At 37.7% G+C, this 27,829-nt stretch overlaps 1 protein-coding gene across 6 annotated transcripts in view; it reads left to right on the top strand.

Moving 5' to 3' along the window:
- ROBO1 (roundabout guidance receptor 1) overlaps positions 1-27,829 on the top strand; it is a 740,888-nt gene that overhangs the window by 349,976 nt on the left and 363,083 nt on the right. For 5 of the 6 annotated variants that reach the window (XM_032989478.2, XM_032989487.2, XM_032989502.2 and 2 more), the window contains exon 3: positions 7,473-7,556. The exons of the other annotated variant lie outside the window; for it this stretch is intronic. In XM_032989478.2, coding sequence (XP_032845369.1) covers positions 7,473-7,556 — 84 coding nt within the window. The remainder of the gene's footprint in view (positions 1-7,472; positions 7,557-27,829) is intronic. 6 annotated transcript variants of the gene reach the window in all.

The raw sequence follows: 27,829 nt of genomic DNA, 5'->3' as shown, positions 1-27,829 counted from the left end.
TGTGACAGTAAGGCTGTTGGTGTTGATGTGTTGAGTTTGTTCCTGCATTTTCGTTGTTTGTCTGTAACAGTCATTAATGAGGGAAATTCATAACCTTTCTTAAGTTTACCACTCAGCTGAGTAAAATAAGGGGTAACTAAGCATGGTGAGTTTCTTGCTGTGTTCAAGTTCTACAGTAAGGAGAAAATGAACCCAGATCTTTGCTACAGTTTTGGGGGCAGCTACTTGTTTTGAGGCTGAACTGCTTTACAGCCTTACAAGGCTAAAGTCATAGAAGCAGCAGCTCCAGGGGTTAATTCCTGGAGGACTGGGTGTAGTCTCACAGAATCGATTACAATGGTTAGGGGATTATTTCAAGAAGTCCACTGGAGTTTGAGGATTGCATGTGGAGCTTGCATAACCAGTTCTTCAACTGTACATGGTGCTAGTTGCTATTATTTAAATGTCTTGATAGTAGTTCTCACAGTAATCACAACTCTCTGAGAAACATGTAAGTTTACGTGGAAGAAAATAAAATAAGAGAGCCTCTACGGGAAAGGAAATTGCCTAAAGGTCAAAGTCAGAGCTTGGAATAAAAAGAAAATGCGATATTGATATGAAGAAATCTACGCTAAATAGCTCTTACGCACATGCCACACTGATCATAGTCAAGATGACTGGTGAGCACTTGAGAATAAGTAATTTATGTCTGTTTTCTGGAGAAAGTTTGCTTCTTGCCTTAGAGAAGAAAATTCTGTTATAAATTTGGTTGTCCCTCCTTAGAAAATGGCTTCTTATCCTAATTAATCATAGTGCCTTATACAGGCTAGTGATGGGCCTCTTATCTACTGCAACTAAAGCAGCTGGGGCCACCACCTGTTAACTCACTTCCACCACCATTTAATTAGCCTGAATGACTGTTACCATCAGGTTTATCTGGCAGAGAAAGAAACGGGAGCAGATGTATAGCAGGAGAGCGCTACAAGGGATGGCCCAAGAATTGGAAGGAGAGCTAGGAGGTCAAGGTGTGGGGGGAATTGTAGAGAGGAAAGTGGACAACTTTGGAAGCATCAAAGCCTTACAGTACATGTTTACGTGCTCTCTGCTAAATGCCGAGTTTTGAGAATTTAAGCGCTCAGGCAGAAATGTTGCTGTGTAACTATATTCGTATGGTTTCCTGCATGACTGATCCCATATAAGACTTCAACTTTAGAATTTGACAGCAAGTAATGCAGATTTTAATAAAAAAAAAAAAAAAAAAAAAAGACCAAACACAAAACCCAACAAAACAAAACAAAAAAACCCACAACAAACCCTACATTCATAGTTATGCTACTCCATAAAATGGATTTGCTGGATCTGTGTTGAAGTTGCTAACATCTGTGTTTACTACTTACTTCCAAAGCTAGATGCAAAGAGGCAGCATAAAGATGCAAAGAGTTGTTTACTGCTTTTTGTATAACTAGAAGTCCTCATTTACTTTTTACTGAGTTAAAGGCTGTTATTGAATGAATCATGGAAATGAAGGGAAGGAAAGGTGTTTAAATAGCATCCGCTACTGAGGTTGTGTCAGGATTTCAGGCATATGCACTGTTCTTTGAAGACAACCAAAAAAAAACATGCTCAAACCATTAAATTAGAACCGTATTCTTCCTTGTTTTAGAAAAATCCATTTCCAAGGGTTTTTTTATATCACAAAGTATTCTGTTCTCATCAGAAAAATTGCCTTTTGTGCATAATAAATAATATTTCTGTACCTGTGCACAAGTGTACATTTTATTTTTAGAGCCACATTGAATGGTTAGAACATACTTGTACAGACTATCAATAAAAAGCGTCTTTATGGATTTATTTGTCATTTACTTGTGCCAGATCCTCAGAGTAAAGCCATTATGTGAGAACAAATTCTTACCTTTTCCCCTTAGCTTAAACCTTTCTTAACTTTTAAGATGAGGCATTTGAGCAGTGTAAACTTCTAATGAAGAACTTCTTAATTACTTGAAGACAGCTGATTAAAATGGTCATAACTCTCTGAAGCTATTTAATTTAAACAAGTTAGCTGTCTGAATGTTAATGTCTCTTAAAAGTTGCTCTATTAAGTCTTACAGAAAATAATAGAATATTTCCTTTCTGCTAATATTAAACATCAGTAAAGATATTTTCCAGATTAATCAACCATATGCTACATAGGCTTCTGATACAAACCTGTAAGTATTTACCAAAATGTGATAGTCTAAGGGTGGCCTAACTATTCCCAATTCTGCACATAGCTTGGAGTTTTTCCTTTTTGTTCCAGATCTGAAGAATAGGTCTACATTCTTGAAAGCTTTTCTGTATTTTTCTAAATAAGTATATAATTTTAGATATTACTTCTCTCTCAAAAGTTAGTTCTCACAGATATATTAATTTAACAGTAGTTCTACCTTGGGTACTCTCCTTACTTACTTTGATAATATAAAATGTTTTGTCATTATGAATAACCAAATTAAGATATAGAAAGAAAGAAAATATCCCTTAAGACATACTATAGTGTATTTCTACTGTAACTCCAATGAAAACCTGGTATAAATCAAAATACTGAAAAGAAACAGGCTACTAATTTAGTTTCTCATCTTAGGTTGTGGTTTCATGAGGTCACAGTTATTTTTTTTTTCCTCTGATGTCTCTTCCTGAATTCCTCTAGATCACTAGAAAGGAATCAATGGGAATTGATCCAATTTGTAGAACACAATTCTAATATTGATAGTAGTTTATATTCATTTGCTTCACCCTAATCTTTTATTAATGATCATTTGCAAAATGCTGTTCATGCTGTTTCCTCCTAATTTTGTACCCCCAAGCTGCTGATGATAATGAAATTCAGAGAAATGTAACAAGAAATAATTAAGTTATATATTTTGGAATTAAATATGGTAATAGTTGTTATTTTTGTAGTCAGACATTTTTCAGTAGATGGCTTTAATAAGCAATGACCACTGTAGAAACTCAGATACATGAAATTCCTACAGTAGTAAGAAGTTGTGCCTGTTTAGGTCTTTTCAATTTTTCTTTATGTCCTCCAGGAGGGTGCACCAGGGCATCAATACCGAATCATTTGGGGACTTTTAAGGATGCATCATCAATAAAATGTGTTATACAGACATATCTTCCTGGTACAAAAGAAGCAATAACTGATGGCATCACTTTCTGTTACCAGCGGGGGAAAAAAAAAATCAATGGTGACTTTTTCTATGAATATCAGAGCCATGGTTAAAGATATGTTTGATATAATTTTTGAGGTTAGAATTGCACAAAGAACTTGAACGTAAGTAGCTGTGAAAATAAATATGTCTGGTTTGAGGTGTTGTAGGAGCCAAGAGAATGAACAGGAAGAGTAAATATTTAGTGCTCAGATTTCATGATCATTTGAAGAGTTAAAGATATGTAAATTAAAGCATGAATGGTGTTTAGTCCAAAAAAAACGGAGTAACTTAGAGATTTCAGTGGAAATTTCATTGGAAAAGGCTCCCTACATTCACATAAATCCTTGATGCTATTTGACTGCCATTGGACCGCCTAAACTTGTTCTGAACTTGTATGATTAAGCCAAATCCTCTTGCTGGTTTGAAGGTGTTGTCTGTGCTCGAGCTGCACTGACTAAACCTGAAACTGTTCCAACAAAAAGCTAGACAATTCAGTGCTGATAAACTTAGTACTTTCCTATCAAGTCAAAATAGATGTTTGTTGGGAATTTTTTAATGACTTAAGGCACTTACTCAACTTAATGAATGATGGTTCTAGAAATGACTGTAGAATGAGGTAATTTTTGTCATGATGAGGGGGTTCCTCCTCACAAATGAGGCCTCTCAAAAATGTTCCTGTGGAAAAAAAGAGTAGTAGCAATTGATAAGGGGTGGCTTGTTCCTTTCTCTTTGGCAGTCAAGGCTTAACTTTTTATCTTCCTTTCCTAAAACAAACTAATTTGGGACTATTCCCAAAAGAAAAAAACCAAAACAAACAAAAAAAACCACACAAAAAAACTGTGCATGTGTGTGTGAATTCCTTTTGCCTTCTTCCTGAAGTTTTGCATATTTACAGGTAAAAGTAATTTTCTGTTGAATTAATGTTGGGTTTTGTTCTGTTGGTTTGGTTTTTATTGTTTTGGTGGTGTTGGTGTTGGTTTTAGTTCATTGTTTGTTTGATTTTTTACTTAATGAAGAAAACAATTACTGCTTTTGTTGGGTTTTTAAAGTGTTTTATTTCACTGAAAATAGGCTTTTTTGAGCTGCTAGGATATCAGGGACCTTGGTTTATATTCCTCCTGTCTGATATGGAAATTCAACCAAGACATTTAGCCTTACTAGAGAGTTGTTTTGAGGGACATATCTCTCTGTCAGTTCTGTGAAACCTGTTATAGAGTGATTATGGCATTTCTCTGAGGGATGAGACACCAAGTTCAGTCTCTGCTTTCACTCACACTGAGCTGTAAATTTTTCATACATTAGGTGAATTGTTCCAGGTTATATAATTCAATCCCTTCACTTTTTTTTGGCACAGCAAGTAGTTCAAAAGGTGTAACGATGTAAAATTGTTCATTCTGTTTAGCAAAGCCAAGTGGAAAATTGCCTGATCCTACAGCACGGTAGTCGTAAGACATACATCACGTCTTAACATTCAGGCCCTTTACCGCTCATTCAAGAGTGCCTTCACACCAGTCTAATGGTAAAATGTGACATTTAAGTCAATAGTACTTACTTCTTTTAAGTTTTAATGGGGACTACCAAGCAAAGGCAAAGCTGGATCTTGTGGCAGAGCTACAATTAAGTTCAGCCCTGTGCAGGGGCCACAGCCTGAAATGTAGGACTTGGGCGCAGACTTACCGTTCAGTGAAATGGGTTTAATTTGCCCACAGCAAGAACTGAACTTCATCAATCTTCATTACTGAAGGTCATTTCCAGCCAGAGACCATAATTTAACATTAGTTGAATACCATGTTCAATATCAGGTGGAAAAGTAGCATTTCTCAAAGAATGAGAGAGTGAATAATGTGTGTATGGTTTTGGGTTGTAAATAACAAGTGCATTGTCACTAACAGATACCATGTAAGTATCATTGGTGTTAAAAAGAGACTAATCTAATTTCCTTCAGTGAAGGGATTGAAGCCAAGATTATCATGCTAAATGACTGCAAGTCGTTGCAGCCTAGTTTTTAAAGCTGCTGCTCTCATGTCCTGTTGGCTGTATTGAACGCACAGCATTTCTGGAGTGGAGACTGCTCCTATTTAAACTCCTAAGTGAGCCTTTCTAAAGGGCATTAGCATCAGTTGTTTTGTGAGGTGTTAGAAGGAGGGTGGACCATTGCTGGGAATGCCATCTCTGAGGGAGTATCTTGGGTAAAAAAGATCAGTTCATTGTGCAGTTATATTTTGCACATGATGCCAGATGTTATGCTGACACGTAGAACACTCCAGTAGCTTTCAGTGCATCTTCCTCCTTCTTCATCATTTTGACTAGTGTGTGGTTAAATCTCCCAGAAGCCAATCAATCTTTCAAAATTATGATCAGCAGGTTTGTTGCTTGAAATCTTGGTCTGAGCTTTCTGTAGTCAATTATAAACATTTGCCCTAAAAAAAGTAGGCACAGCCTCTGCCTGTTAATTTAGTAAAAAGTCCCGTCCTTCTGCCCTTTACTGCTGTAATTTAAAACTCTGACCCAATCAACCCTTGAATGCAAATAAGTGAGCAATCTGGAGAAGCAGAATGCTGATCCAGTCAACAGCTATTTTCAGAGCAGATTTTAAAGATGTACGTGACATTGGCTGTTAGTGAGCCAGCAAAGATGAATGGACCAATAAATGAACATATTTCACCTTTTTCATCTGCCAAGATGAAACACATTCTTGGTGTTTGGTTGTTTTTTGTTGTTTGGTCGTTTATTTTCTTAATTTGCACAACAGTATTTTAAAAGGCATGCTACCAATTCTTTAATTGACATTTTTTAAAGAAATATTTTTTCCAGTAAGTCCCCTTAAGTAGATTGGTCCTGAGGATTTTGGTTTATTTTTTAGTGTTGTTATTTTTGTAAGTTATTAAAAAGAATGCTGTCTTTATAAGACTGTTTAAGAAACAAATGGAAAATATGAATGCTTGGCATCACATTTTAAAAATTAGATTGATTGAGCAATCAGATTTAATCATTCAGAAAAAATATCCACTTATGATTTTTTTCTAGTTTAATTTCATACATAGTTGCTTTAGGTGTTTTGTGAAATTTCAGGAAGATTTTCAGCAGCGTGTACACTTTATTGAAAATAAATAGTTACTTTCAGTCATTATAGAAGTCCAGAAATATGTCTGTGTGTGAAGGAGCAAAACATATATTTCCTAATCAGGGTCTTTACAACAATTAATAAATTATCTGACACCTGTCAGCAGGAAAAAGAAATAAGCAGCCTATTGTTGTGGTAGTGATATTCTTGCAAAGAGATTTTTTTCTTACAGCTTTTTCTAAAGAAAATACAAATATTCCTCTTTAGGTCTTATCTGCTGGACAGTGCACTGTCAAAAGTAAATTAAAAAGAGAATTTAAGTTTAATAAACAGTTACATATTAAGCTGTATAAAAAACAGTAAAAAGATCTGGTGATATTGACAACAAATTCCTTTGGGTTGTGCTGTTTTGTTTTCAGAGCCACTGGGATTTTTGTTTTAGTTTTTGCTTTGAATTATTTAGTTCATTATTATGAGTTATCTTCATGGTGCTTTGTGGTGTTTTGATCAGCAATTTATCTTGGGGTCTTAAAGCACATGTTCATTTATGTGTTTAGCTGACCAGCTGCCTTCCTTTTTTTTTTTTTTTTTTTTTTTTTTTTTTAATGTGACGTTAAAATTGAGTGTTTCCTTGCAAGCATCTTTCAACTCAGAAAATGCATCTTATTCCTTATGCTACTAAACTGTTGCCTTTTCAGAGAGTGGCTCTACCCCTTCCCCCTGCCCCATCTTCCAGAAGAGGTAGAGCAGCCCCCCCTGTGCTTGCTAAGGCACAGTCGTCCCCCTGCCTCCTCCCCACAAAGAGGTGAAGTCCCCTGGGTCTGTAATTGCCAGGAGATGAAGCGATGATGGGGAGTGATCACAGTCAATAGCTTTGATTAACAATAAGGTGGAAAATTAGCAATGCTAGCATTCAGCTCCCCTGCCTTCCCGTCCCCATATGCTCACCACAGCCTGCTCTGGCTGGTTGGCAGGGTGGCCACCGTGCCTGGCGGGCTGCAGAACGACACTTGGGGTGGGCAGAGAGGGGCAGCAGGCAGCATTTTGGGGACCCTGGGCAATGCTCCCGGACGCCTTTCACTGGGCACCACCACGCGGGCGGGGGAAGGACAAAGTGTGCCGTCCGCTGGCACTGTGGCTCTTGCTGTCATGTGTGGATTTAATTGTGTCTGGACGTGTTGTGATCGAAATGGCAACTACTGTTACTCCTGTGACCCCATCAGCAGCTCTGGTGTTGTTTCCGACAGACTCCGACGACCTAGAGAGGGGGAACGACAGCGGGACGCCACTCCCCACCTCTGATAATGGTGACAATTCGCTGGGCTACACAGGTAGAGTGCATCTTTCCAAAATATTGCTGACTGCCTACTTCTAACACTTTCCACCTACATCTGCCATTACCACCTGTACATGGTTTCCTAATCATCTTTGCCAGCTGGCTGTCTTTCACCATCACCCTAAAAGTTCAGCATTGTTAGTGCTCTTGGGAAATAGTATTTTGCCTTTTAACTAACCAAGATGACTGTCTTTTTGTGTGTGTTAATACGTTTCAATTATTTAAATGTTTAAAGTAATTTTCTACTGTTGAAACAATGCATAAATTATGTTTCCTTTGAACCGTGTATATTAGTGCATGAGGCAATATGTCATCTCAGAGAAATTTTTCCAAAGACCAAAGGCAGGGATTTTTCCATATGTTGTTTTGTTTTGTTTGTTTGTTTGTTTTCCCTTGGGTTTTTTTGTTTGTTTTTGGGTTTGTTTTGTTTTGTTTAGTTTTTTTTTGTTTCTGTTATAAAGAAAAGTAAAATATATTGCAGCAGGGAAAAAAATCCCAATGAAACTGAAATGTGATTGGAGAAGAATCTGTTTCATTGACATCTACTTTGCATAAACTAGAGAAACATGTCTCTAGGCCAAATAAGAAAAGCCACAGATAAGCAACACCATACGGTGTGTTGCAGCAGTGATCTCTGAGGGACCCAATTCTGTAACTCTGAAATGATACCCAGCTCCAGGAGTCACGCTTCTGACCACAGCTGAGGCTCAGCTACAGAGTCCCTGAGTCTGTGGTGTTCATGAGCTACTGGTGGTCCAGTACAATGGCAGACTGTAGATCTAAACAACTTTTAGGTTGTGAAGGAGGAAATTCATTCTTCTGGTGGTAGCAACTTTTGGGAAAGGAAAGAGGGAGAATGAGTTGGACATTTAACTAGAAGATGTTCTTTATATACTTTATTGGTGGATTACTAGTGCTACGACTGCTCACACTGTGAAAAATTGCATATAGTCAAGTTATTAACAAAAATGTGTGAATCAGATATTCATAACTAAGACAGTCTTACAGAATGCAAGAAGGGTTTAGGCAGGTATAACAGAGAGGCAGTAATTTCTTGTCCATTCATAAAACTTCAGGTCTTATACACCACTTACGGTGATTACAGCTTTCATCGCCTACCCCTCGCAATCATCCCTGTATGTGGTTTAAAACCTTGACACATAATTTTATTCCAGTTTAAAATACTTTTTTCTTCTGCAGGTAAAAAATCAAAGCAATACCAATTTCCCCTCAGTCAAGAGGATAGGTGCCTTCTTAGTATCAACCCTGCTGCATGTGGATTATTGAGACTTTTCTGTCTTCTGAATATTCCTATTATTTTTTTTTCTAAATTTTCACTCTGCACTCTGAGTGTGGCACATCTATGCTTCCTGATGTATATGGGGTCATCATATTGAGAAAACAAAAATTAATAGAGCTTAAAGAATGCTGTTTTCAATTTATTGTAAGTTAGATTTTTGCTTTTAGAAAACAGGGCTGGGAATGGTGATCCCTGAGTCTTGTGTTTAAACAGCCACTAATTTACTTGAGACCGCAAGTCAGACTCTATTATTAATAAAGTAGCTTTGTTTTACCTAGAGAGGAGCAACCGGTTCCCCTCCAGCCCCCTTGCCCCTCCCTGACCTGGGGCTGGTGCCCGATGGGGAGATTCACGTGCCTGACATCCTCACATCTGCCCACAGAGGTGGGAAGGGGGGGCCCTGCACACACCCTCCCCAAGCCCCCTTTGCCACAAGAGTAGCAGTGGTAGGAATTCAGGGGGAGACACCATCACCTTTTCTCAGTGGCGTGCTTTGGAGAGGGGCTTGGCGCAGGACCCCTCGCAGCAACCGCACAGGGTGGCAGAGGGTGCAAGGGCTGCAGTGGAGACTTTGTTCCCCCCACCCCCCTTGCAGGGCAGTCTTTGAGGCATAGGAGGCAGCGTTTAAGGCAGTAGGTTCCCTCTGAGCATGGGGATGTGGGACGACCCCTCTGCGTCTGTCCACCCGCGAGGATACTTCGCCCGTCTCCCGGCGCACATGTGCATCTGGGCACCGCGTCCGAGGAGAGGCCTCTGCGGGGTATGGCAGCTGTTCCACCTGCCTCTCGGGGGCCAGTGGGGTCATTTGGGAGGACCGGCAAAATCAAACTCTGGTCTAGCAGTTCCCCAGAGGCTCCAGATCTTAACTCTAGGCTGTATTTTATAGTCATTTTGCAAGCAAGCACTGAAGCCAGGATCAAGTTAGAAGCAAACACAAGCTGAACAAAAATGAAAACCGAGAAGATGGCTGGTTTTGTTTAATTGGAGTATTTCTGCCTCTATTTAAATGAGGACTGAATTAAGGAAAGAACAAATTTTTTGTGTTTAAAGATTTAACGATCCAGGTTTTTTTCTCCAGTATGTAACACTAATCAGTAGCACTGTGTGTATATACCTTGGTTTATGTGGAAAAGCCCTGAGGTATCTACTAAAATCAGTCCAACGGGTTTCTGTAGTAATCGGTAAGGATTTTTAAAAATGACATTAACTGTAATACAATCTTATAGGTAAAGTTGCATTTTTTTCTAATTTATTGGCCCATTTAGGTGGGCCTAATATGGAGTTCCTGGATTTTTCAGAAGTATTCTTAGAACACTTTTTAATTCTCTCTTACCTATAGAATTCCATTCTCCAAAAGGAAAACCATTCCAGAAACTTGTTTGTACTGAAAATTCTTTGACTCATTCCTAAAATCACTCAGATAAAGTTCAGGATGTCTGGATCTGTGGACAAAAAAAAATAGTTCATTTTTTAATCCTGTATTTGTCTTCAGGTAGTGTCTGAACGGACAAAACCCAAGCTAGCTAATAACTGCTGTCATACAGTAGGACCATAAATTTTTGCTCATGCTAAGAGCAGTGATACATCTTTTGGACACATCTTCCTTCCAGTTCCATGTAGGGCTAGCTGCAAGGTAAATAAGCAAAGCATTCACTAGTATGGGAAGTTTCAGGGTTAAAAATTATAATTTTTTCCTACATATTTTTCTTTCCATGTACATTTTTCAGGATGAATATATGCAGCTGTTTCATATTCTTCCTAAGTGGAGGTACATGACTCCTAGAGAGTGTTTCGGTGTGTTCTCTCCTAAAACCCACTTTAAATCAGGAGATTTTTGGCTATTCCATTAGGTTCTGCTGTCTCCACTGTGGATGTGGGTACTTGCCTTGAGAAGTAACCTTGTACCAAACAGGAAACATCAGTTTCAGGGGGGAGAGAGGAGTTGCTAACCCAAGCTATTTCAGATAAAGATTAAAGTTGTTGATAAATTTTAAGACCGTTATTATGGGAAAATTATGAACTTGTATTTGACTCCTCATGATTCTTAGTATGTTACAAGACCAAACTCTAGATTATCTCCTTAATATAGTAATGTGGTATCCAATAGATTGTTGAACTTTTTATAGATCATCAGGGTTTTATTATCAAAATAGTTATTACTAGCTACTAACTACAGACCTGAATGAAGAGGCTGTATGCACATCTATATTAAAGATGATCACTTTTGGAAAGTATCTGTAATGTAAATAAATAGGGGCTGAATAAATAACAAATCAAGAAAGGAAGTTCAGTCACTGAGGATTATTCCAGATGCATGATACTAATGTTAAACTGAAGGAGCTTATAGGAAGGTTTTCTCTTGCATATTTGATATGACAGAAATATTAAGAATAGAAAACATTTAAAAGCTGATGTGACTACATAGGTGGCATATTAAAGATGCTAGACATATCTGGATTGTTTCAGCAAAGGATTTAGGGTAAAAAACAAACAAACAAACAAACAAACAAAAACCAACAAAAACTTTTAACTGTAACTCTGTCACTTTAAAGAAATGAGCCAGGAAGGTTACCTTGTCTAAGTCTTCACAAAAGACCAATTCTACTCTGTCAAGGCCAGATTGGAAAATAATTGCATAGTTAAGATGTGTAATAGTAAAAATCTAAATTACTATTTTAACTATGTGCATAAAGAACAGGCCAGATCACATTGACATTCAATAGGATAAAAGCATATGATTTAGATACTTTGTGTTGTATTTAATTTGCCCTAGGGAAGACATCCCAAGTAGTTTTTTTAAATGCTCTGTAACTATGCCTGGTTTTCTTTCTACAGACTTTAAGAGAACTTTAGGTGACTAGCAGTGATGTAGATACCTAAAAATGATCACAAGTAATCCCACCTCCCCATCAGTTTGGATCTAGGTTCTGAAAGCAGAACCAGGTGATAGGAGTGTCCACCAGAGAATATAATGAAATCTTCTCTGATCATCAAAGGAAGGCAGGGGAATGGAAGATGCAAGTAGAAATTCAGTTCTTTGTCGCTTTTAGGCTGTGGAGATGTCAGACAAAGACTGTTGTTTGGACAGTTACTTTAGAGTGGAAAGAAACCCTTAAGTTATCCATAGTTATATTTTTTCAGGAGGTAAATACATGGACAAAGAGAAAAAGAAGGGAAGCAAGGGAAAAGATCTAGAAGAGTTCCCACTGTCTATCAGAAGAGAAATATGAGAGATCATAGAATCATAGAATGGTTTGGGTTGGAGGGGACCTTAAAGACCATCCACTTCCCACCTCCCTGCCATGGGCAGGGACACCTTCCACTAGATCAGATTGCAAATAAGATACTGGAGGAACTCAGGAGATGGAGAATTTGCAAAAAAGCTCATAGAAGGATGGACTCTAAATAACATCAGGTTCTCCAAGTGAAGAGAGCTTGTAGTTAGTGGTTAAATGGAGCAGATGATGTGCTGAATGATGTCCCCTAGTGCTCCAGGAGCTTTGAGAGCCACAACCCAGGAACAGGGAGTAAGGGAACCTGACAAGCGAAGAGCATAGGGTAAAACTGTCTTGACTGAAACTACTGAACATACTTTTCTGTTTAATATTTATCTGTTAGAGCAGATTTTCAGGAAAAGAGTAAAGTAATTAATATTATTTACACATCAGATTTCACATGTGGTTCGCCAGTCTGATTAGTAAAGTGACCATTCACTCTTACTTCACATGCCTCTTTTTCCTTCCTCAAAATAGTGCAGGGGCAGTAAGCATCAAGTATGAGCCTCAGCTATTTTCCACATAATCAGTGGCTGCAGAGTAATCTCTAAGATTGCATTGTGCTGTGCTATTGAAGTGTGCGCATGCATTATATTCCAGGAAGTAGCAGATTTCCTGTTAAATCAACTGTAACATAAATATCGGGGATCATTTAACAGATCACAGAGTATTATTTCTTTTACAGAAACCAGAATGATGGCTTGTTAAATTAACACTATATACATTTGCAGACAAGGATCACCACTCCTCATTAAGTGGATTCATGGCTTTTTAAAGAAATCTTTCCAAATAAACTTTTTTATTCATGGCTTTCTCAAAAGACTCTTCCAGTATGCTAAGAAACCCTGTGGTTCCCACTCATGACCCAAAATTAGCCTTCAGTATTTTTTTTCCCCCTGTTTTTAATCACAAAATCATTGTGGTGGTGTTCTTTGGTAGGACAAGGGATCCTAGACCTTTTTCTCACATTGCTTTTCTTTTTTACTACTATGTTGTTATGTGATCAGAATTGTTTGTAGTGGATCACTGCTTGTCCCATGTCAAATAAAACAGATTGCCCTTGGTGAGCATTTCAAGAAATGAAGGGAAAATCTCTCTTCATTGCATGGCCATTTTTGAGACATATCTTCTTCTATTACAGTAATTTTATGTGGGTTTTCCTATGTATTATAGAGTGCTTGTTTTGAAAACTGGTAGTTCTAAAAGCACATTCAAGAAAACACTTCTAAGACTTCTTTGACATCAAAGGTGGAAACCTACCATATACTTACACTGTGAGAAATGCAGTATTTTTCAGCCATTTATTTTCTAACAGATAAGTAGAGGTAGTAAATGCACATACAGGCTTTGGGGCTGAGAATAAGAGGTGAGATGAGAAAAAGCTGATATGCAACAGGACGACAAACAGGAATGTTGTAAAGAAACGGTTGCTATTTGATTTGACATTCCGTCTAAATTATCATTGAAGGATTAGTTGAAAAGAATGAGCTATAGTGGGAAAAAACACATGAAACAAAAGCAGAGTTTGGCTAATGGGATGCAAAAAAAGTGGTGAATGAAGATGTAGATTGTATAGTTTGGATATTTTGGGTTGGGAGAAGGCTATAATTTCTGATGTGAAGCAGCTAGGTAGTGATGTCTGAACAAAACAAAGATCTTGTTTCCGTACAAGTATTCCAAGTAAGCTATCGGCATGTCTCATATTGCACTGAGTTCATCATGTGCAACAACCTGAAGAAAAAAACAAACACTTATTTCCACTGAAGAACCAATAGACATCTGACAGAGCTGAATGAATCACTAGATTGGATAGCAGCAACTTTAATTTAATTGCAGTTACAGAATCCTTATTGTTAGTGGTAAAACACAGTAGACTTCTGTGACTTTTACATCTCAGGATACATGCAACGCTTGCAGTTAAGAACTTTTTCATAGTCTTCTCTTTTTTAAATCTTGCCAACTGAGCAAATGTGCTCTTGAGTCACTGGGAGAATGAACGCAGAGCCCCATGATACCAATTTTACAAATTTACTTCTTAGAGTACATCTGCACTCTAAAGCCAGGAACAGATGGATACTGTTATGCCTATGAAGAAAGGAAAGAAAGAAAGGAAAGGGAGGAAGGGAGGGAGGGAGGGAAAAAGAGAGAGGGAGGGAGGGAGGGAGGGAGGGAGGGAGGGAGGGAGGGAGGGAGGAGGGAGGGAGGGAGGGAGGGAGGGAGGAAAAGAGAGAGAACAAGAGAGAGAAAAAGAGAGAAAGAGATGAAATTTTGAAATCCCCTGCTCTTGTCTGTCAGCAATCTCTCTGTTCCCCATGTCAGTCTAAACCACAAGAAAAGTCCTTTCAGTTTTGTGCTTCTCTTTGCAAGCATTCTTCTGACACAGATACTGAGGATATTTTTTAATGTGTATTAAAATATAGATGCAAATATAACACCAGTTGATAAAATTGCCTGTCAATGATAGCAATATTCAGGCAATAATAATTTAATTAAAACATATAGTAACAATATTGGAGCACATATCATTTTACATAAATCTTGCACTGCCGATTTTTATGAAAACGTTTATAGAAAATCTTTTCCTCCAGTTATTGTGTTATACTTCAAGGCAGAGCTCAGATTAAAACAGGAAGCAGTGGCAATGTCCCATGTTTCTTAATCAGTTAGTGAGTTTTCTGAGAGCCATCAGACCAATTTAAAACAACACCTCACCACCCGCTCTCCACCCCACCTCACAAAAAAAGATAGCAAAACATTGTGTGCAGAATTTGTCTAATAATGACAGTAACAGTATATGCCCCTGTATAGCTGAGACACTAGGGATTGTTCTAAACAACCGTATCTCAAGAAGATGAATTTGAGCTAGAGAAGGTGTAGGAAAGGGCTATTAAAATAACCCGGGAATAGAAAGCTTACTTTGACAGAGACCTTAATGAAAGGAGGATGTTATTGGCATTTGTTGCCAGCTTTATGTTCTTAGAGAACACATAGAAAAAAAACAATTAGCTACAGAGCATATTGACTATACAACTTTAAGAAATCCAGTTATTGGTAAATAGCCTATCTTCAAGCAGTGCTCAAAACATGTACTCTTATGGATGATTCTAAGCTTTTACTCATACATTACTGCTTGACAAAAGAATAAGCAGGCATAAAATGGGACGTAGTTAATTTAGGATAGAAATTTAGGGTAGAAATTTAAGATGTTTTGCAGCAGCAGATTGTAGAGCAGTTTTCGGATGGGAGTTTGAAATCTCCAAAGGTTTAAATTTGTGATAGGCTATAATAGGCTATGAATTCTAGATTTGATTCCCCAGGATGAGCATTTTAATTTTGAGTTCATGTGTTCCTAATTAATCGTGAGACAAGCAAAATCAAAACAAAAGGCATTCACGTCGTATTATACTTTCTCTTTTCCATTTGGACTGTCACAGACAGGAACCCCTGGAGTTGATGAGAGGCTTTCTGCTGAGGGCCTGCTAGCAAGAGTAGAGACAGAGCAAATTACCCTCAGACACTGCTGTCAGTTCAGTGAATTAAGTATGCAAAGCAATTTGTGAAGAAGCTCAGAAGTGCAAATTTCTGCCAGTAGGTCAAAAGAGTGTGAATTATCACAGGATGAGAATGGTAAGAGGAGCTCACTCCCCACACTTATCAGGTTAGTCTTTTGCTTTAAACAGGCAATTTTTTTTTTTTTTTTTTTAAGTAGGAAGTAACACACATGGTTCTCTTTAAATGTATAGCAGTGAAATGCGCTATATAGATGACAACATTAATTTATTGTGTCTAAAATAATGCATTTTTTTGAGTATTATAGGAAAAGAAAAACATTGCAAGGTAATATAATTCAGATATTAGCATTGCTGGTCATCTTTCATAATAATTACTATATAGGATCATGTGTTTACAGGATAATTCCACTTGGAAACAACCATTGGAGGTCTCTAGTCCAACCTCCTGTGCAAGCAGGGTCAGCTGTGAGGTCAGACCAAGCTGCTGAGGACTTGCTCCAGTCAGGTCTTGAAAACTTCCAAGGACGGAGCTGGCACAGCCTCTCTGGACAACCCGCTCCTCTCCCTGCCTGCCATCACAGGGGGAAAATTTCTCCTTATATTCACTCTGAACCTCTTCTGTTTTGACTTATGCTTGCCATCTCTCACCCTGCCATGGACCACTGTGAAGCGCGTGTCTTCATCTCCTCAGTGACCTCCCTGTGGGTATGGGCAGTGGCTGTTTGGTCCCCCTGTAACTGCCTCTTCCCTGGGCTGAGCAAGCCCCGGTCCCTCAGCCTCCCTTGGAAAGTGCCCTAGGCCTGACCATTCCGGTTGACCCTCTGTTGAACTCATCCCAGTTGATCAATGTCTTTCTTGCACTGGGCGGCCCAAAACTGGATGCAGTACTCCCAGTGAGTGCCGAGGAGAGGGGGATAATCCCTTTCCTTGACCTACGGCCCGGGCCCCCGTACAGCCCGGGGTGCTGCTGGCCGCCTCCGCTGCCGGGGCAGGCGGCTGGCTCACGCTCGGCTTGCTGCCGGCCCAGAGCCCCTGGGCCCCCCCAGCAGAGCTGCCCCCCAGCCGGGCAGCCTGCGTGGAGGCAGGGCTTAATCCTTCCTTCCTTCCTCCCTTCCTTCCCACAGCAGGACTTTGCATCTGTCCTTGTTAAAATTCATTATGTTGGCCCATTCCTCCAGCCAGTCTGGCTCCCTCCAGGTAACAGCCCTGCTGTTGGGTGTGTGGGCTGGTTCCCACAGTTTTGGTTTGCCTGCAAACAAGGAGTGTGCCCTCCCTCACCTCCTCCAGGTCACTGATAAAGATCTTAAGCAGGACAGACCTGGCAGTCCCTCTTCTTGTTACTGTCCTCCAGGTAGGCTGCAGCCCATTAACCATTACTTTCTGAGATGATGAATCAAGTTTTTACTCATCTGGTGATTCACCCATCCAGACCATTATGTCCCTGCTTGGATACAGAAATACTGTGGGAAACAGTGTTGAACCCAATACATGGGAGTCTAAAAAACCAATGAATCTATCAAATTAGGACTTCCTATCAAAACTAATCTCTCCTTTTAACACTGTTTATTATTTCAACTCATCCCAGCATCACCGCTTCATACACCAACACTGAATAAGAAAATAAAAATCAATATCTATCAGAAGATCCAGAGTTATTTTTATCAAATCCTTCTGGAAGTACTACCAGATATTTATTTCAGCGCATATGTATGTGTGCATTTGTGATTCTTGTATGTTACTTACCATAAACAGTAACAAGTTGAACCATCACCTACAAGCGTTAAAACATTGTAGAGAGCTTTTTAGAAGGAACTATATTGATTTTCAGTCACCTTTGTATGAGAAAGGAGACATTTTTCTGTGGTACAATTTATATTTTACTGGACAATATATTATTTATAGGGTTTCTGTCTGATACTTCCTAAAAGGCAGTGAAAAATTACTACTAAATCTCATTGCTGCTTTCTCTGTTGCAGAAAATCCTAAATTATGTTGCACTCCTAAATACAGACAGAACCCTAGTTTTATTTTTCAAACTATGAATATTATGAAATAATCTCTTTCAAAGCTGCACTAGCTTTTAGACTGCATTCTCTGCCTCTTCTTATACTCCTCCTTTTATTCCCCTCAGATGGTTCTTGTAAAGTAATAAACTGCAGTTGCTTCATTCTCCTGTTTTCCTTTCTTATTTTTTTCCCCCTAATTTCATGGTTAATTTCTGAATATCCATCAGGAAAAGAACAGTTGCAGTTTGTCTAAACTTGGAATGGAGTAACCAGCCTACTCAAACACTCATAACTTACCTACTTAAAACCCACTGAAAAAGTTTTCTGTATTTATTTCTGTCTAATCTTTAGCAGAATAAATTTCTCTGTCTCACAGTGTTAAAAGTAAGTACTGTCTAAGGGAAACTAAACTTCTTTTCAGTAGATTTGAACTTTTGGATATCAAAGTATCATTTGCTTCATTTTCAGTAAGATTGCTTACTTGTATTCAAATGTGTAATGAGGCCTGTAATAATTTCATATTTAGATTATTTTTCTTTAGTTTTTGGTTAAAAACAAATGGATAATATTGCAGTCTTCGCATCAATGCAAATGGTAAACTTTGACAGGAAGCACAACAGAAAGGAAAAGGAAAGTGAAAGGATCGTGAACTTACTGATCAAGTGATTACAATGTTAGTGTTCAGGATTTCTTACAAAACCTCACATGGCAAATTTAGCATAAATTTTTGGAGGTAGAGGAAGATGCTTGTTTCTCTGGAAGAAACTACTGTGCAATGTTCAGATGTTATGTAGAGTTTAGAGGCTGTTTTTAATGAACAGTAAATACATCACAGGAGGCTGAAAATGGTTTGAGGGTTATTTTTTCCTCCAAAATTGTAGCTGTTTAATTATATTTTCCAGGCCATTATCAAATGGATAAAATAGAAAGAAAGCTTATTTGGAAAAGATACGGTAGGAATTTGTGGGAATAGCATTAATATTGTTGCACAATATGCACATAAATTGTTATTAATGTGATTTTTCAGTTCTTGAACATACAGTATCACCCATGGGATAACTAGATTTTTATGCAAAATTTGTATGCCTAAATATAAATACTCCTACTTCTGGGTTTATTAAGAATTACTTAATAAAAGTATATCCATAAAAAAATCAAAACAATCAGATAGTATGCGACAAGAAATTAAAGAAACCCTCTCTAAAAAAAAAAAAATATATATATATATATATATAAAATAAAGCTGATATAGATATCACACTCAACCTTTCCCCCTCACCCCCCCTCTCGTTCCCCCTCCCTTCCCCCCGCACATTCCAGGGGCTTTGCAAGAACGTATTGAAGATTTGGAGGAAAAAAAAAATAAAATCCATAGTTTCAATGTTTTGATTCCAGATAGCCCCTGATGGAAATTCTTCAAAATTCAAGATCTTGTAAGGGTATACAAGCCAGGTAAACAGCATAATCATCCCAAAGGGAAGGCTTTATAATGAATTGAAGAACTTTCAGAGAAAATGTTTATTTAGCTAAAGGGAGTGTGCATCTTTTCTTGTAACACATTGCTAACAGCTGGGCAGTCATAATCTATGCTTCACTACATCATACCAGCATAGCAAGCCATTTCTTAGCTTATTAAGAATAGACAATATTGAGTTAAAAGTTCACTAAAGTTTGTAATAACAGGTGGGGATCTAATCAATGTATATAAATACCTAAAGGGAGGGTGGAAAGAGAATGGTGTGGTGCCCAGTTACAGGATGAGAGGTGATGGGCACAAAGTGAAACACAGAAGTTCCTTCTGAACATCAGAAACCACTTTTTCACTGTGAGGACAATGGAGCACTGACACAGGTTGCCCAGAGAGGCTGTGGATTCTCCATCCTTGGAGGTATTCAGAAGCCACTTGGATGTGGTCCTGGGCAACCAGCTATAGGTGGCCCTGCTTGAGCAGGGACGGGACGAGATGTTCCGACCAACCACAACCAGTCTGTGATTCTGTAATATAAGAACTTTAACAAAAACAAACAAACAAAAAAACAACAAAAAAAAAGCTTTGTTGATCTTAACGTACCTGAAGCTAAATATTTTCTTGGCCAAAAATGTTCCTTGAAAAACTAATACTTACATGATGCAAGGAACAGCAAGATTATTTGGCTGTCCTTAAACTCCACAATGCAGAGGCTTTGTCTTTCCAGAAAAAGACAAAAACCACCACTGTGATTAGGAGCTGTTTGCTCTTTCTTCCAGGAGCACAACCTAGAGTTGTAGAGCCCTATTATTATCGACAGGAATGTGTTTTTGCCATACAAATGTAGTAGAATACACTTATATTGTTTAAGTGCTTTGTGAACTGATTATATATAAATTCAGGATAAGTTAATTATAATCTTATTCACATGTATACACACAAGTGTGACAAGTGTGTCAGGCTAGGTTGTCTCTGTCTTTCTGTGCTTGCCAACATGCTGAATATCTATCCAAAACATGACAGCTACATATATTATCAAGAGAGTAGGGGCTCAGAGGAGAACAGAATAGAGGATAAGTGATTTTTTTTTTTTTTTAAATCCACGTGACTGTAAATATAATACCCAGAAAGAATACACTTGGTGAGATCTCTTTCTTAATAGGTCTATAAAAGTTCTCTGAACAGTGGATGCAGCTAGTTTTAAAAATCTGAATAATTAATTCTTTTGTAATACCCAGATGGCATCTTTATGAGTTTTCTACTTATTTGGTTGGAAACTGTCCTTGTATAAGGTTAAGGTCTTTTTGTAGCTGCAGATGCTCTTAAAATCTGCCATCCAGAAGCTGAACTGAGATAAAGAAAAAGCGTCATGACACATTTATTTTGGCAACCTGATCAAAGCAGGAGGGCTGTATTTAGGCAGACAAGTGTATCAAAGTGATGCAGTTTGAAATGGCTGAGTTAGCATTCCTAGAACTGTGTCCCTGTGATGGGCTCTGCAGTGGTGCCGGCACGGTAGCACAGTGTTAGAAGGTGTTGTACATCCATCAGGACACAGCTTGAACTGAATATAGTGAGAAATTATGATTCACTACAATCTTTTGCTGCCTGTATTAATTTCCCTCTAGCCATAACACATCTGTTCATGGTAAGACTTATCCAGTGCCCATCCAAATACAGGCCATTTATTTCAGCAAGCAATGGATCCAATAAATACTATTCGTGGGAAGATTTCAATAAATGACCAAAAACTGAATTAAGGGCATGAGTCCAACTAGAACATAGGATCTTAAGTTCTCTAGCAGCTTTTGAAATGTAGTTTCCTTCTTTTTTCTACCAAGGTAGTGGAGAGTCTAGTGCTGTGAGATATGGAGCATTTCTTAATGATATTATTTTTCCTTGCCTATTTCTTTGTCTTTTCCAATAGGGAGAAAGAACATACTTTCAGGGGTATATTAGAGCACTCAAATAATAGAAAAAGTGGATTTTAAATCTGTCATTTATCAGTATGGTTAAAGTTAAATTTTAAGTCTTTCTGTTTTTAGAAGTTTTTAAAATAAAAAGAAAAAAGCCACTTCTGAATTTACTTTTCAGTATCTCAGAATCAGTGGGGTTTCTTTATCCTTGTACTAGATGAGATCACTGGAATAAAAATTTATTCTGGATTCTTCTGAAACCACCTGATTCCAAGATATGCACACAGAGTACATAGTCAGGTCTGGGACTGGGATGATAATGAGCCTCTCTTGTGAAATAACCTGCAGTTTGTCATGAAGTAGAATATTCTGTATAAGTGGAATATTTTTAGATAAGTGTTACCTAGAAGTCAGTGGGTGAAGCGCTGCGAATACCAACTGGCTGCTTGTCTCTTCTACTGTAATGGAGCAACAGTGGAGAGTTACAAGAGCCTAAGTGATTAGCCTGCTTTTTCCCCGAAAAAAAAGCCTCCTTATAAACATTTTAGTATTTCCTGCTGAGTCAGTGAGCTTGGCTTCTTAGTGCCAGTACAAGCAGGCAAGGAAGAAAATAATATGGATAGATGGAAAATGAGAGTCTGGGGATGAAAATGAGAAGGATTAGAACAGTTTGAATGTTTCTTCTACTTTTCTGTATTCAAGTAGAATTCTAATTAGAGAGTTAGTTACGAGCTACCGAGAGTCATGACATGATACATATTGCATGCAGTCTTCTGATTTACAGATATTGGTATGTGTTTCTTTAAAAATAACACTCCAGACTTCTTGGTTAAAGAATTTATTAACCAACAGGGTAGGTTACTGCCTATCCTCAACTTTCATCCTGAGGCCTGAATGGCCGTAACCAATTTTCATATTTACCTGTGCCCCCTTACCATATGTACTACTCTGGTCATAGAACAGGTCTTCTCTACATGTTCCCATTTACATAGAGAGGAAGAGGTGGGAAGGAGTGATGAGCTGATAAAGCACTGGGGTGTTTTCCTTCTCCTCTTCAAGCACCCGCTACCACACATGCATCGCCACACCAGAGGGTCTAAGCTGAGAGATTCTGTATTTTGGGGTAGAGCCCCAGAAATACTGTGGATAAGTGCATAAGTCCTGGGCCTATACTCTTGCTTTCAATCAAGTGTCTTTGTCCAATGTGAGGTAATGTGGGAGTCTGGCATGCCGTAGAGTTACCCTCTTGCTTTGTCTGCTGTTGGGCTGTACAGTACCCACTTCTGCTAGCCTTCCCCCGAGGTCCCTGCCAGCCCTCATTCCTCTCTTTTCCCTTCTTCACTTCTCCCAGCTGTTCTCACCACACCCAGATTCAGAAGCAGCTCTCTTGTTAACAGGTACAACAGAGAGCAGAAGAGGACGTGCAGAAAATATACTGCAGCAGTTAAAGGGGGTAGCTGGTCTCAGCTGACATGAGAGCTCCCAGACACTAGCTGCCACTGAGTCACTACCTGTTTCCTGGGCTCTTAGGTCAGTGTTAAGAACACACTGCCCTATAATGAACGTGTTGCCCAGAGCAGCTGTGGCTGCCCCCTCCCTGGAAGGGCTCAAGGCCAGGTTGGATGGGGCTGGGAGCACCCTGGGCTGGGGGAAGGTGTCCCTGCCCATGGGAGGCGTGTTATTGGAACTAGGTGATCTTTAGGGTCCCTTCCAACCCAAACCATTCTATGATTCTATAAATCAGACTGCCACAGCTTGACCTGCATGATTTGTAAGGCTCAGTGGACACTGCTCAAAACAAAGCCTAGATAACTTTCTTTTTACTTAGTCAGAGGTGACTGTTTCTTTACAGTATACAGAAAACCTACCAAAACTCAAATATTTTAATAACATGTGAGCATCTACTATTCCTGACAGTTAAATATCAACTACATTTGAAAAAGTACTGACAGTTACAGCTTCTTGTGTTCTCCCTTTGCATCATTATTAATAACATCCAACTCTGCTCCCGTTACTGTCTTAACAATTTCTTTAATTGATAAAATTCAATATTTTCTTAGCAAACCTGCGAGAGTGTTAAATAGCAAAGTAATCTTATAAAGTATATTTAAAGCTCTCAGGGTTGCACTGATGATTGTCGATTCCATCTGAAGAAACAACAAGCGTGTGAGTTTCCATACGAATGGTTTCTTGCCTTTTCAAGCTCTGAATAGCTTAAGGCTCACTAATTATACTGGTTCTGGGACCACCTTAACAACAGTATGCATCAGAACATATTTTAGATGGTCAGCACAGAACTGGATCAGAGGCCTTGGGGGATTTAATGAAAGGGTTAGAAAGGTTTAGCAAACCTAGCAGCACACCTTGAGCACCAACCACTGAAGCTAATGAAACCTCATTTAAATAGTTTTTCAGAGAAGTAGAAAATATTACCTTTTTGGGGGAAATGAAATCTTACTCTGATGTTTTTATCATACATCTAGTAGTAGACCCATTCCTCTAGCTTATTTTCTTTACAAATTTTCTTCTTTATTCTGGCAAGGATATTAGATTAATTGATTTACCTAAAAGAAGCTGCCATTAGCACAGCAAACACTACTTTCCTGGGACATTAATGAAAAAAATTTCTCCACAGCTGATACTTTTTCATTAAAATGGATGCTATTAATCTATCATATTAATATTAGCCAATAAATGAGAACAAAAAGCATACCTTATTTTCTTTTCCAATACAATGAATTCCTTGATTAAGAGCATTCAAAGAATAATCTGAGTAAAGAGTAAGGTATATTATCTATGATGTTAAGATGGTAACATTTTATACATTTCATTATAAAGGTTATTATGTGAAAGTACTAAATACTATTTATCAAAATAGAAAAATGTATGTGGAACAACGTTAAACGTATTAAATTAATATAATTTGTAAATAAAATATTAACATATTAAGTATTTATTGTTCTTCATTTTAAATACCATAAATGGACCTATCACATAAATGTTCTTTAAAATAGTCCCACCGAAGCTGATCATTCAGTGCTTTAGTGCTGAAACATCTTTCATCAAAGCCTAAGGATGCAAAGAAATCAGGCCAGTGTGCCTTCGATGCTTATATAATCTGCAAATGATTTCCTATATGTGTTCTTTCTAATTTAAAGTACCTCTGTTCAACAAAAGTACCAATTTTAAATGTACTTTAGTTCAACAACTCTGGCATAGGAATAAAATGGCAGAGAAACTAAACAGTTAAATACACAGTAATCAAATAAGAAGCCAAAAAAAAAAAAAAAAACAACAGAGAATAAAACCAGTAAGCAGTAGCTTCCTGAACAAACTTCATGTCATTCTGAAATTGTTTTTATTTGCAATGTGTCCTTTTGCCTACAGACAAGAATCAGAAGGGATTTGAAACAATTAAATTTCCTTTAAAGAATCATCATCTAATGAAAGCCTGGGAATATAATACTAAAATATCAGAAATTAACTGTACCACTACACTCTAACTACATTTCACAGCTTTATGTTTCCCAAAGGTACCTGGTATACGTGTTCTATTCAGTCAATTTCTGATTTATAGATAGAAATTCCTCTTGACTACCAAATCAAGCGTAACACTTTTTTGTTTCACACTGTATGGATCTCAGTGTGATGGGACTGAAAATTCTAATTCACTAAAGAGATTTTACTGTAACAACTGATATATATCAAAAAGCTCTTTCAAAAAACCCATTCATGATATTCTGAATTTTATGTGGTAGCTCTATATCATTAATTTTCCTAAATGATCTCCCTAGAGATTGTCATTGTATTCAAGTGGGTGGAGTATTGAAAGGATTGTATTATTAGCTACCACTTAAAAATAAGAATACAAGGATTTCTCAGGAAAACTCTTGGAGTTTGCTTTTCTTTTTCAAGCAGTTGAAAAACTAGAATGCTGAATACAGGGATACAATTTTTTACATCTTTGGGAAATCATTATGATTTGTATGAAGAGCCAGTAGATGAAGCATTATTTTGGAAAAAAATAATTACACAGGATCCAAATCTCATTAAAGACCCCCTTTGGCATGGGTAAATTTAGTTAGATTGGGTCTGTTGATTTTTGCCAAGTGCTGTCTTGAATTATTCCATACTAAAACGTTGCATGCATGTTACTAAATGCTGTGGTCCCATTTATATTGATTATTCTAACCTATAGAGTTACAAATGAATTCACAATTGTTTATGAAGATGTGGTTCAGTTCACAGTGGCCAGCAGTTCAGGGGGTATTGCTTTTGATTACCAGTCCTCTACTCAGTATTGCCCAAAGCAAGGATTAAGCCTTATAAAGATTTATATGGATTCATGCCTAGAATTCCATCTAGCTGTGGATCTGACCTCTGCCCAATTCCATCCCTCTTCTTCAAATAAAGTCTGTAGAGAAACTGGTGGAAATGGGTCTAGTTGGATTTAAATCAGTAGAAATTCTACCAAGATAGATATGCAAATATAAGACTAACTAGTTGTCTGATTCAAGCAGTGGACATCTCATTTACTCTGCAGCTACCAGTTCTCTATACCTCTAACAACCTCTAAGAGTAGAGAGGAATGAATGCCCAGCGATCTGTTTAAAGGGTATAGTAGTAGACTGTAACATTTTTGTCTTAGATTAGATTAGGTTTCTCCCTCCTAAGATACAGGTGTTTTTTAGGAAAAATAATAAAATATGGAAGACAAAATATAAATACCTAGATAAATAACATCTATGTAAGATGAATAAGGTTTTTGAGTAGTTAATTTTCTCACATCCTCCTCTTTATTACAAGAAACGTACATACATTATTGGTCCAAAACACTAAACGTGAAGTTGTGGATTAAACCATGTTGAATTTAACAGATGACTGCATTACAGAAATACATTTCCATTGATGAACTTTAAACATAAACAGAAATCAATGATGAAACAAATATTGTTTCCTCATATGTCAAAATAAATGGATTTACATTTTGTTTCAGCATTGAAACTGTTAGAGTGGATGAACAATGGCTATTTATATTAAAAATATGAGATATGCATTTAAGAGATAATCATCTATAATGGTAAGACAAATATATGAAGTTTCCCAAATAACCTTTATTTTGAACTCAGAGACTAGAACATTTCATTATATTGCTACCATACATCAGAATGAATCAATACAAACCAAGAATAAGTTTCTCAAGTGAAACAAACATCAGAAAACATCTTCTGTCCTTTTTGACTTCAACAATCTAACGATGTTTTAAGTTTTATTCAGTGTCATGTTCCACAGCAAGGGATACAGTAAGGAGCTTTTCATTCGTTCTCTAGAATACTGTCTCCAGTTCTAGATAAATAAGACTGAGCTCTGCAAGCAATGAACTACAAGGGTTCATAAGAAGGTTGTGTTTCACAATTTAATTTAATCACAGTTGTTTCCATTTTTTCTTTAATTTATGACCTATGTAATTCCAACTGAATAGGAAAGAGCCCCTCATATTCATACTCCTGAAGGAAAACCCTATTTTAAATAATGGCTGCAAATATTGCATCTTGGAGTAAATATAATCAAAATGAAAGGATAATATTTATTAAAGGTACATAACATTTTGATAAATGACAGACAGTTATTTTAGAAAGCACAGTTAAGTAATGAAAACAGAATAAATGCTCAAAGCATGATATACTGGAAATCATGAGGCCTCCCTAACATTGTTATGCACTTCAGCCTTTACTAGTAAATCTCTGTTGAATAGCGAAGGAAGAGGGTCAGGGGGTGCTTCTGTACAGAACATAAACCATAATAATCAGACATTTTGGAGTCAATAAAATGTTAACATGACACATTAAGTAGGAAAAAAAAAAGTGAATGCAATACTTGCTTCAAAGCTAGGATAATATGTAGAAATAATATGAATATTTTAGATTTAAGGGCAAAAGCAGTCTTTATTTGTCTGCACTGCTATGTGAACAAAACGTCTGTGTTAGCAGCCCTGATTTTAGCATATGAATGTCAACTAAATTTGACAAAGGAGAAAGATCCTATTTTTTCTCCAAAAGCCAGGTCCCATTTTGTTTGGACTGCTTGACAAATTAACAGATACGTAGCTGTGGACTGCCTACAAGCATGGGCTGGCTTCTGGCTAGCCAACATGGTAAATAGAAATGGTAAATAGAAGACACAGGAGAGAGCTGAGATACTACGGTGTGCAAGGAAGACTTTGGGAGAACTGATGATAGTGCATTACTCTGCAGACAATGTAAAGATCATGAGAAGACCGAGCACCAAATTGTGGTGATATAAATGCTGGGAGAGAAGGCAAGAAGCAAATCTTTAGTAAATCAGGCTTCATTGATCTGGCTGTTCAGGAGACCATTTGTTCTCATGCCACGTGCTGTACCAGTCATGTATTATTAATCAGTGATGACACTGCGCAGTTACTGGATAATTTGTAAAATTGTCATTGTTCTAAAGAAAATATCTTTCCCATTCTCAATTTTAGCGACTTTTTTTTTTTTTTTTTTTTTTTTTTTCTGGGAGCATTATGTTACTCTCTGCAGTGAAGCAGGTAAATAGACAAAATGTCAAAATCTCAAGAATTGACATGATAAAAAAGTTGGTTTGCTGTCATTTGAGAAATGCTTTCAGTAAAGTGCTATTTCTTATTGGGAAGTAAGTAAATCTAGCTAAAATACCTCCAGTCTATGAAACTACTTTGCCACAGTACAGCACCAGTTACCCAGAAAGCTCTTTTACTTAAAAGCCCTAGAGATTCAATTGTCCACACATGT

The sequence above is a fragment of the Tyto alba genome, unplaced genomic scaffold (assembly GCF_018691265.1).
Source record: "Tyto alba isolate M040663 unplaced genomic scaffold, T.alba_DEE_v4.0 Super-Scaffold_14, whole genome shotgun sequence".
NCBI lineage: Eukaryota > Metazoa > Chordata > Aves > Strigiformes > Tytonidae > Tyto > Tyto alba.
The sequence above is the reverse complement of the archived record's forward strand: the minus strand, read 5'-3'. Positions and strand labels throughout refer to the sequence as shown.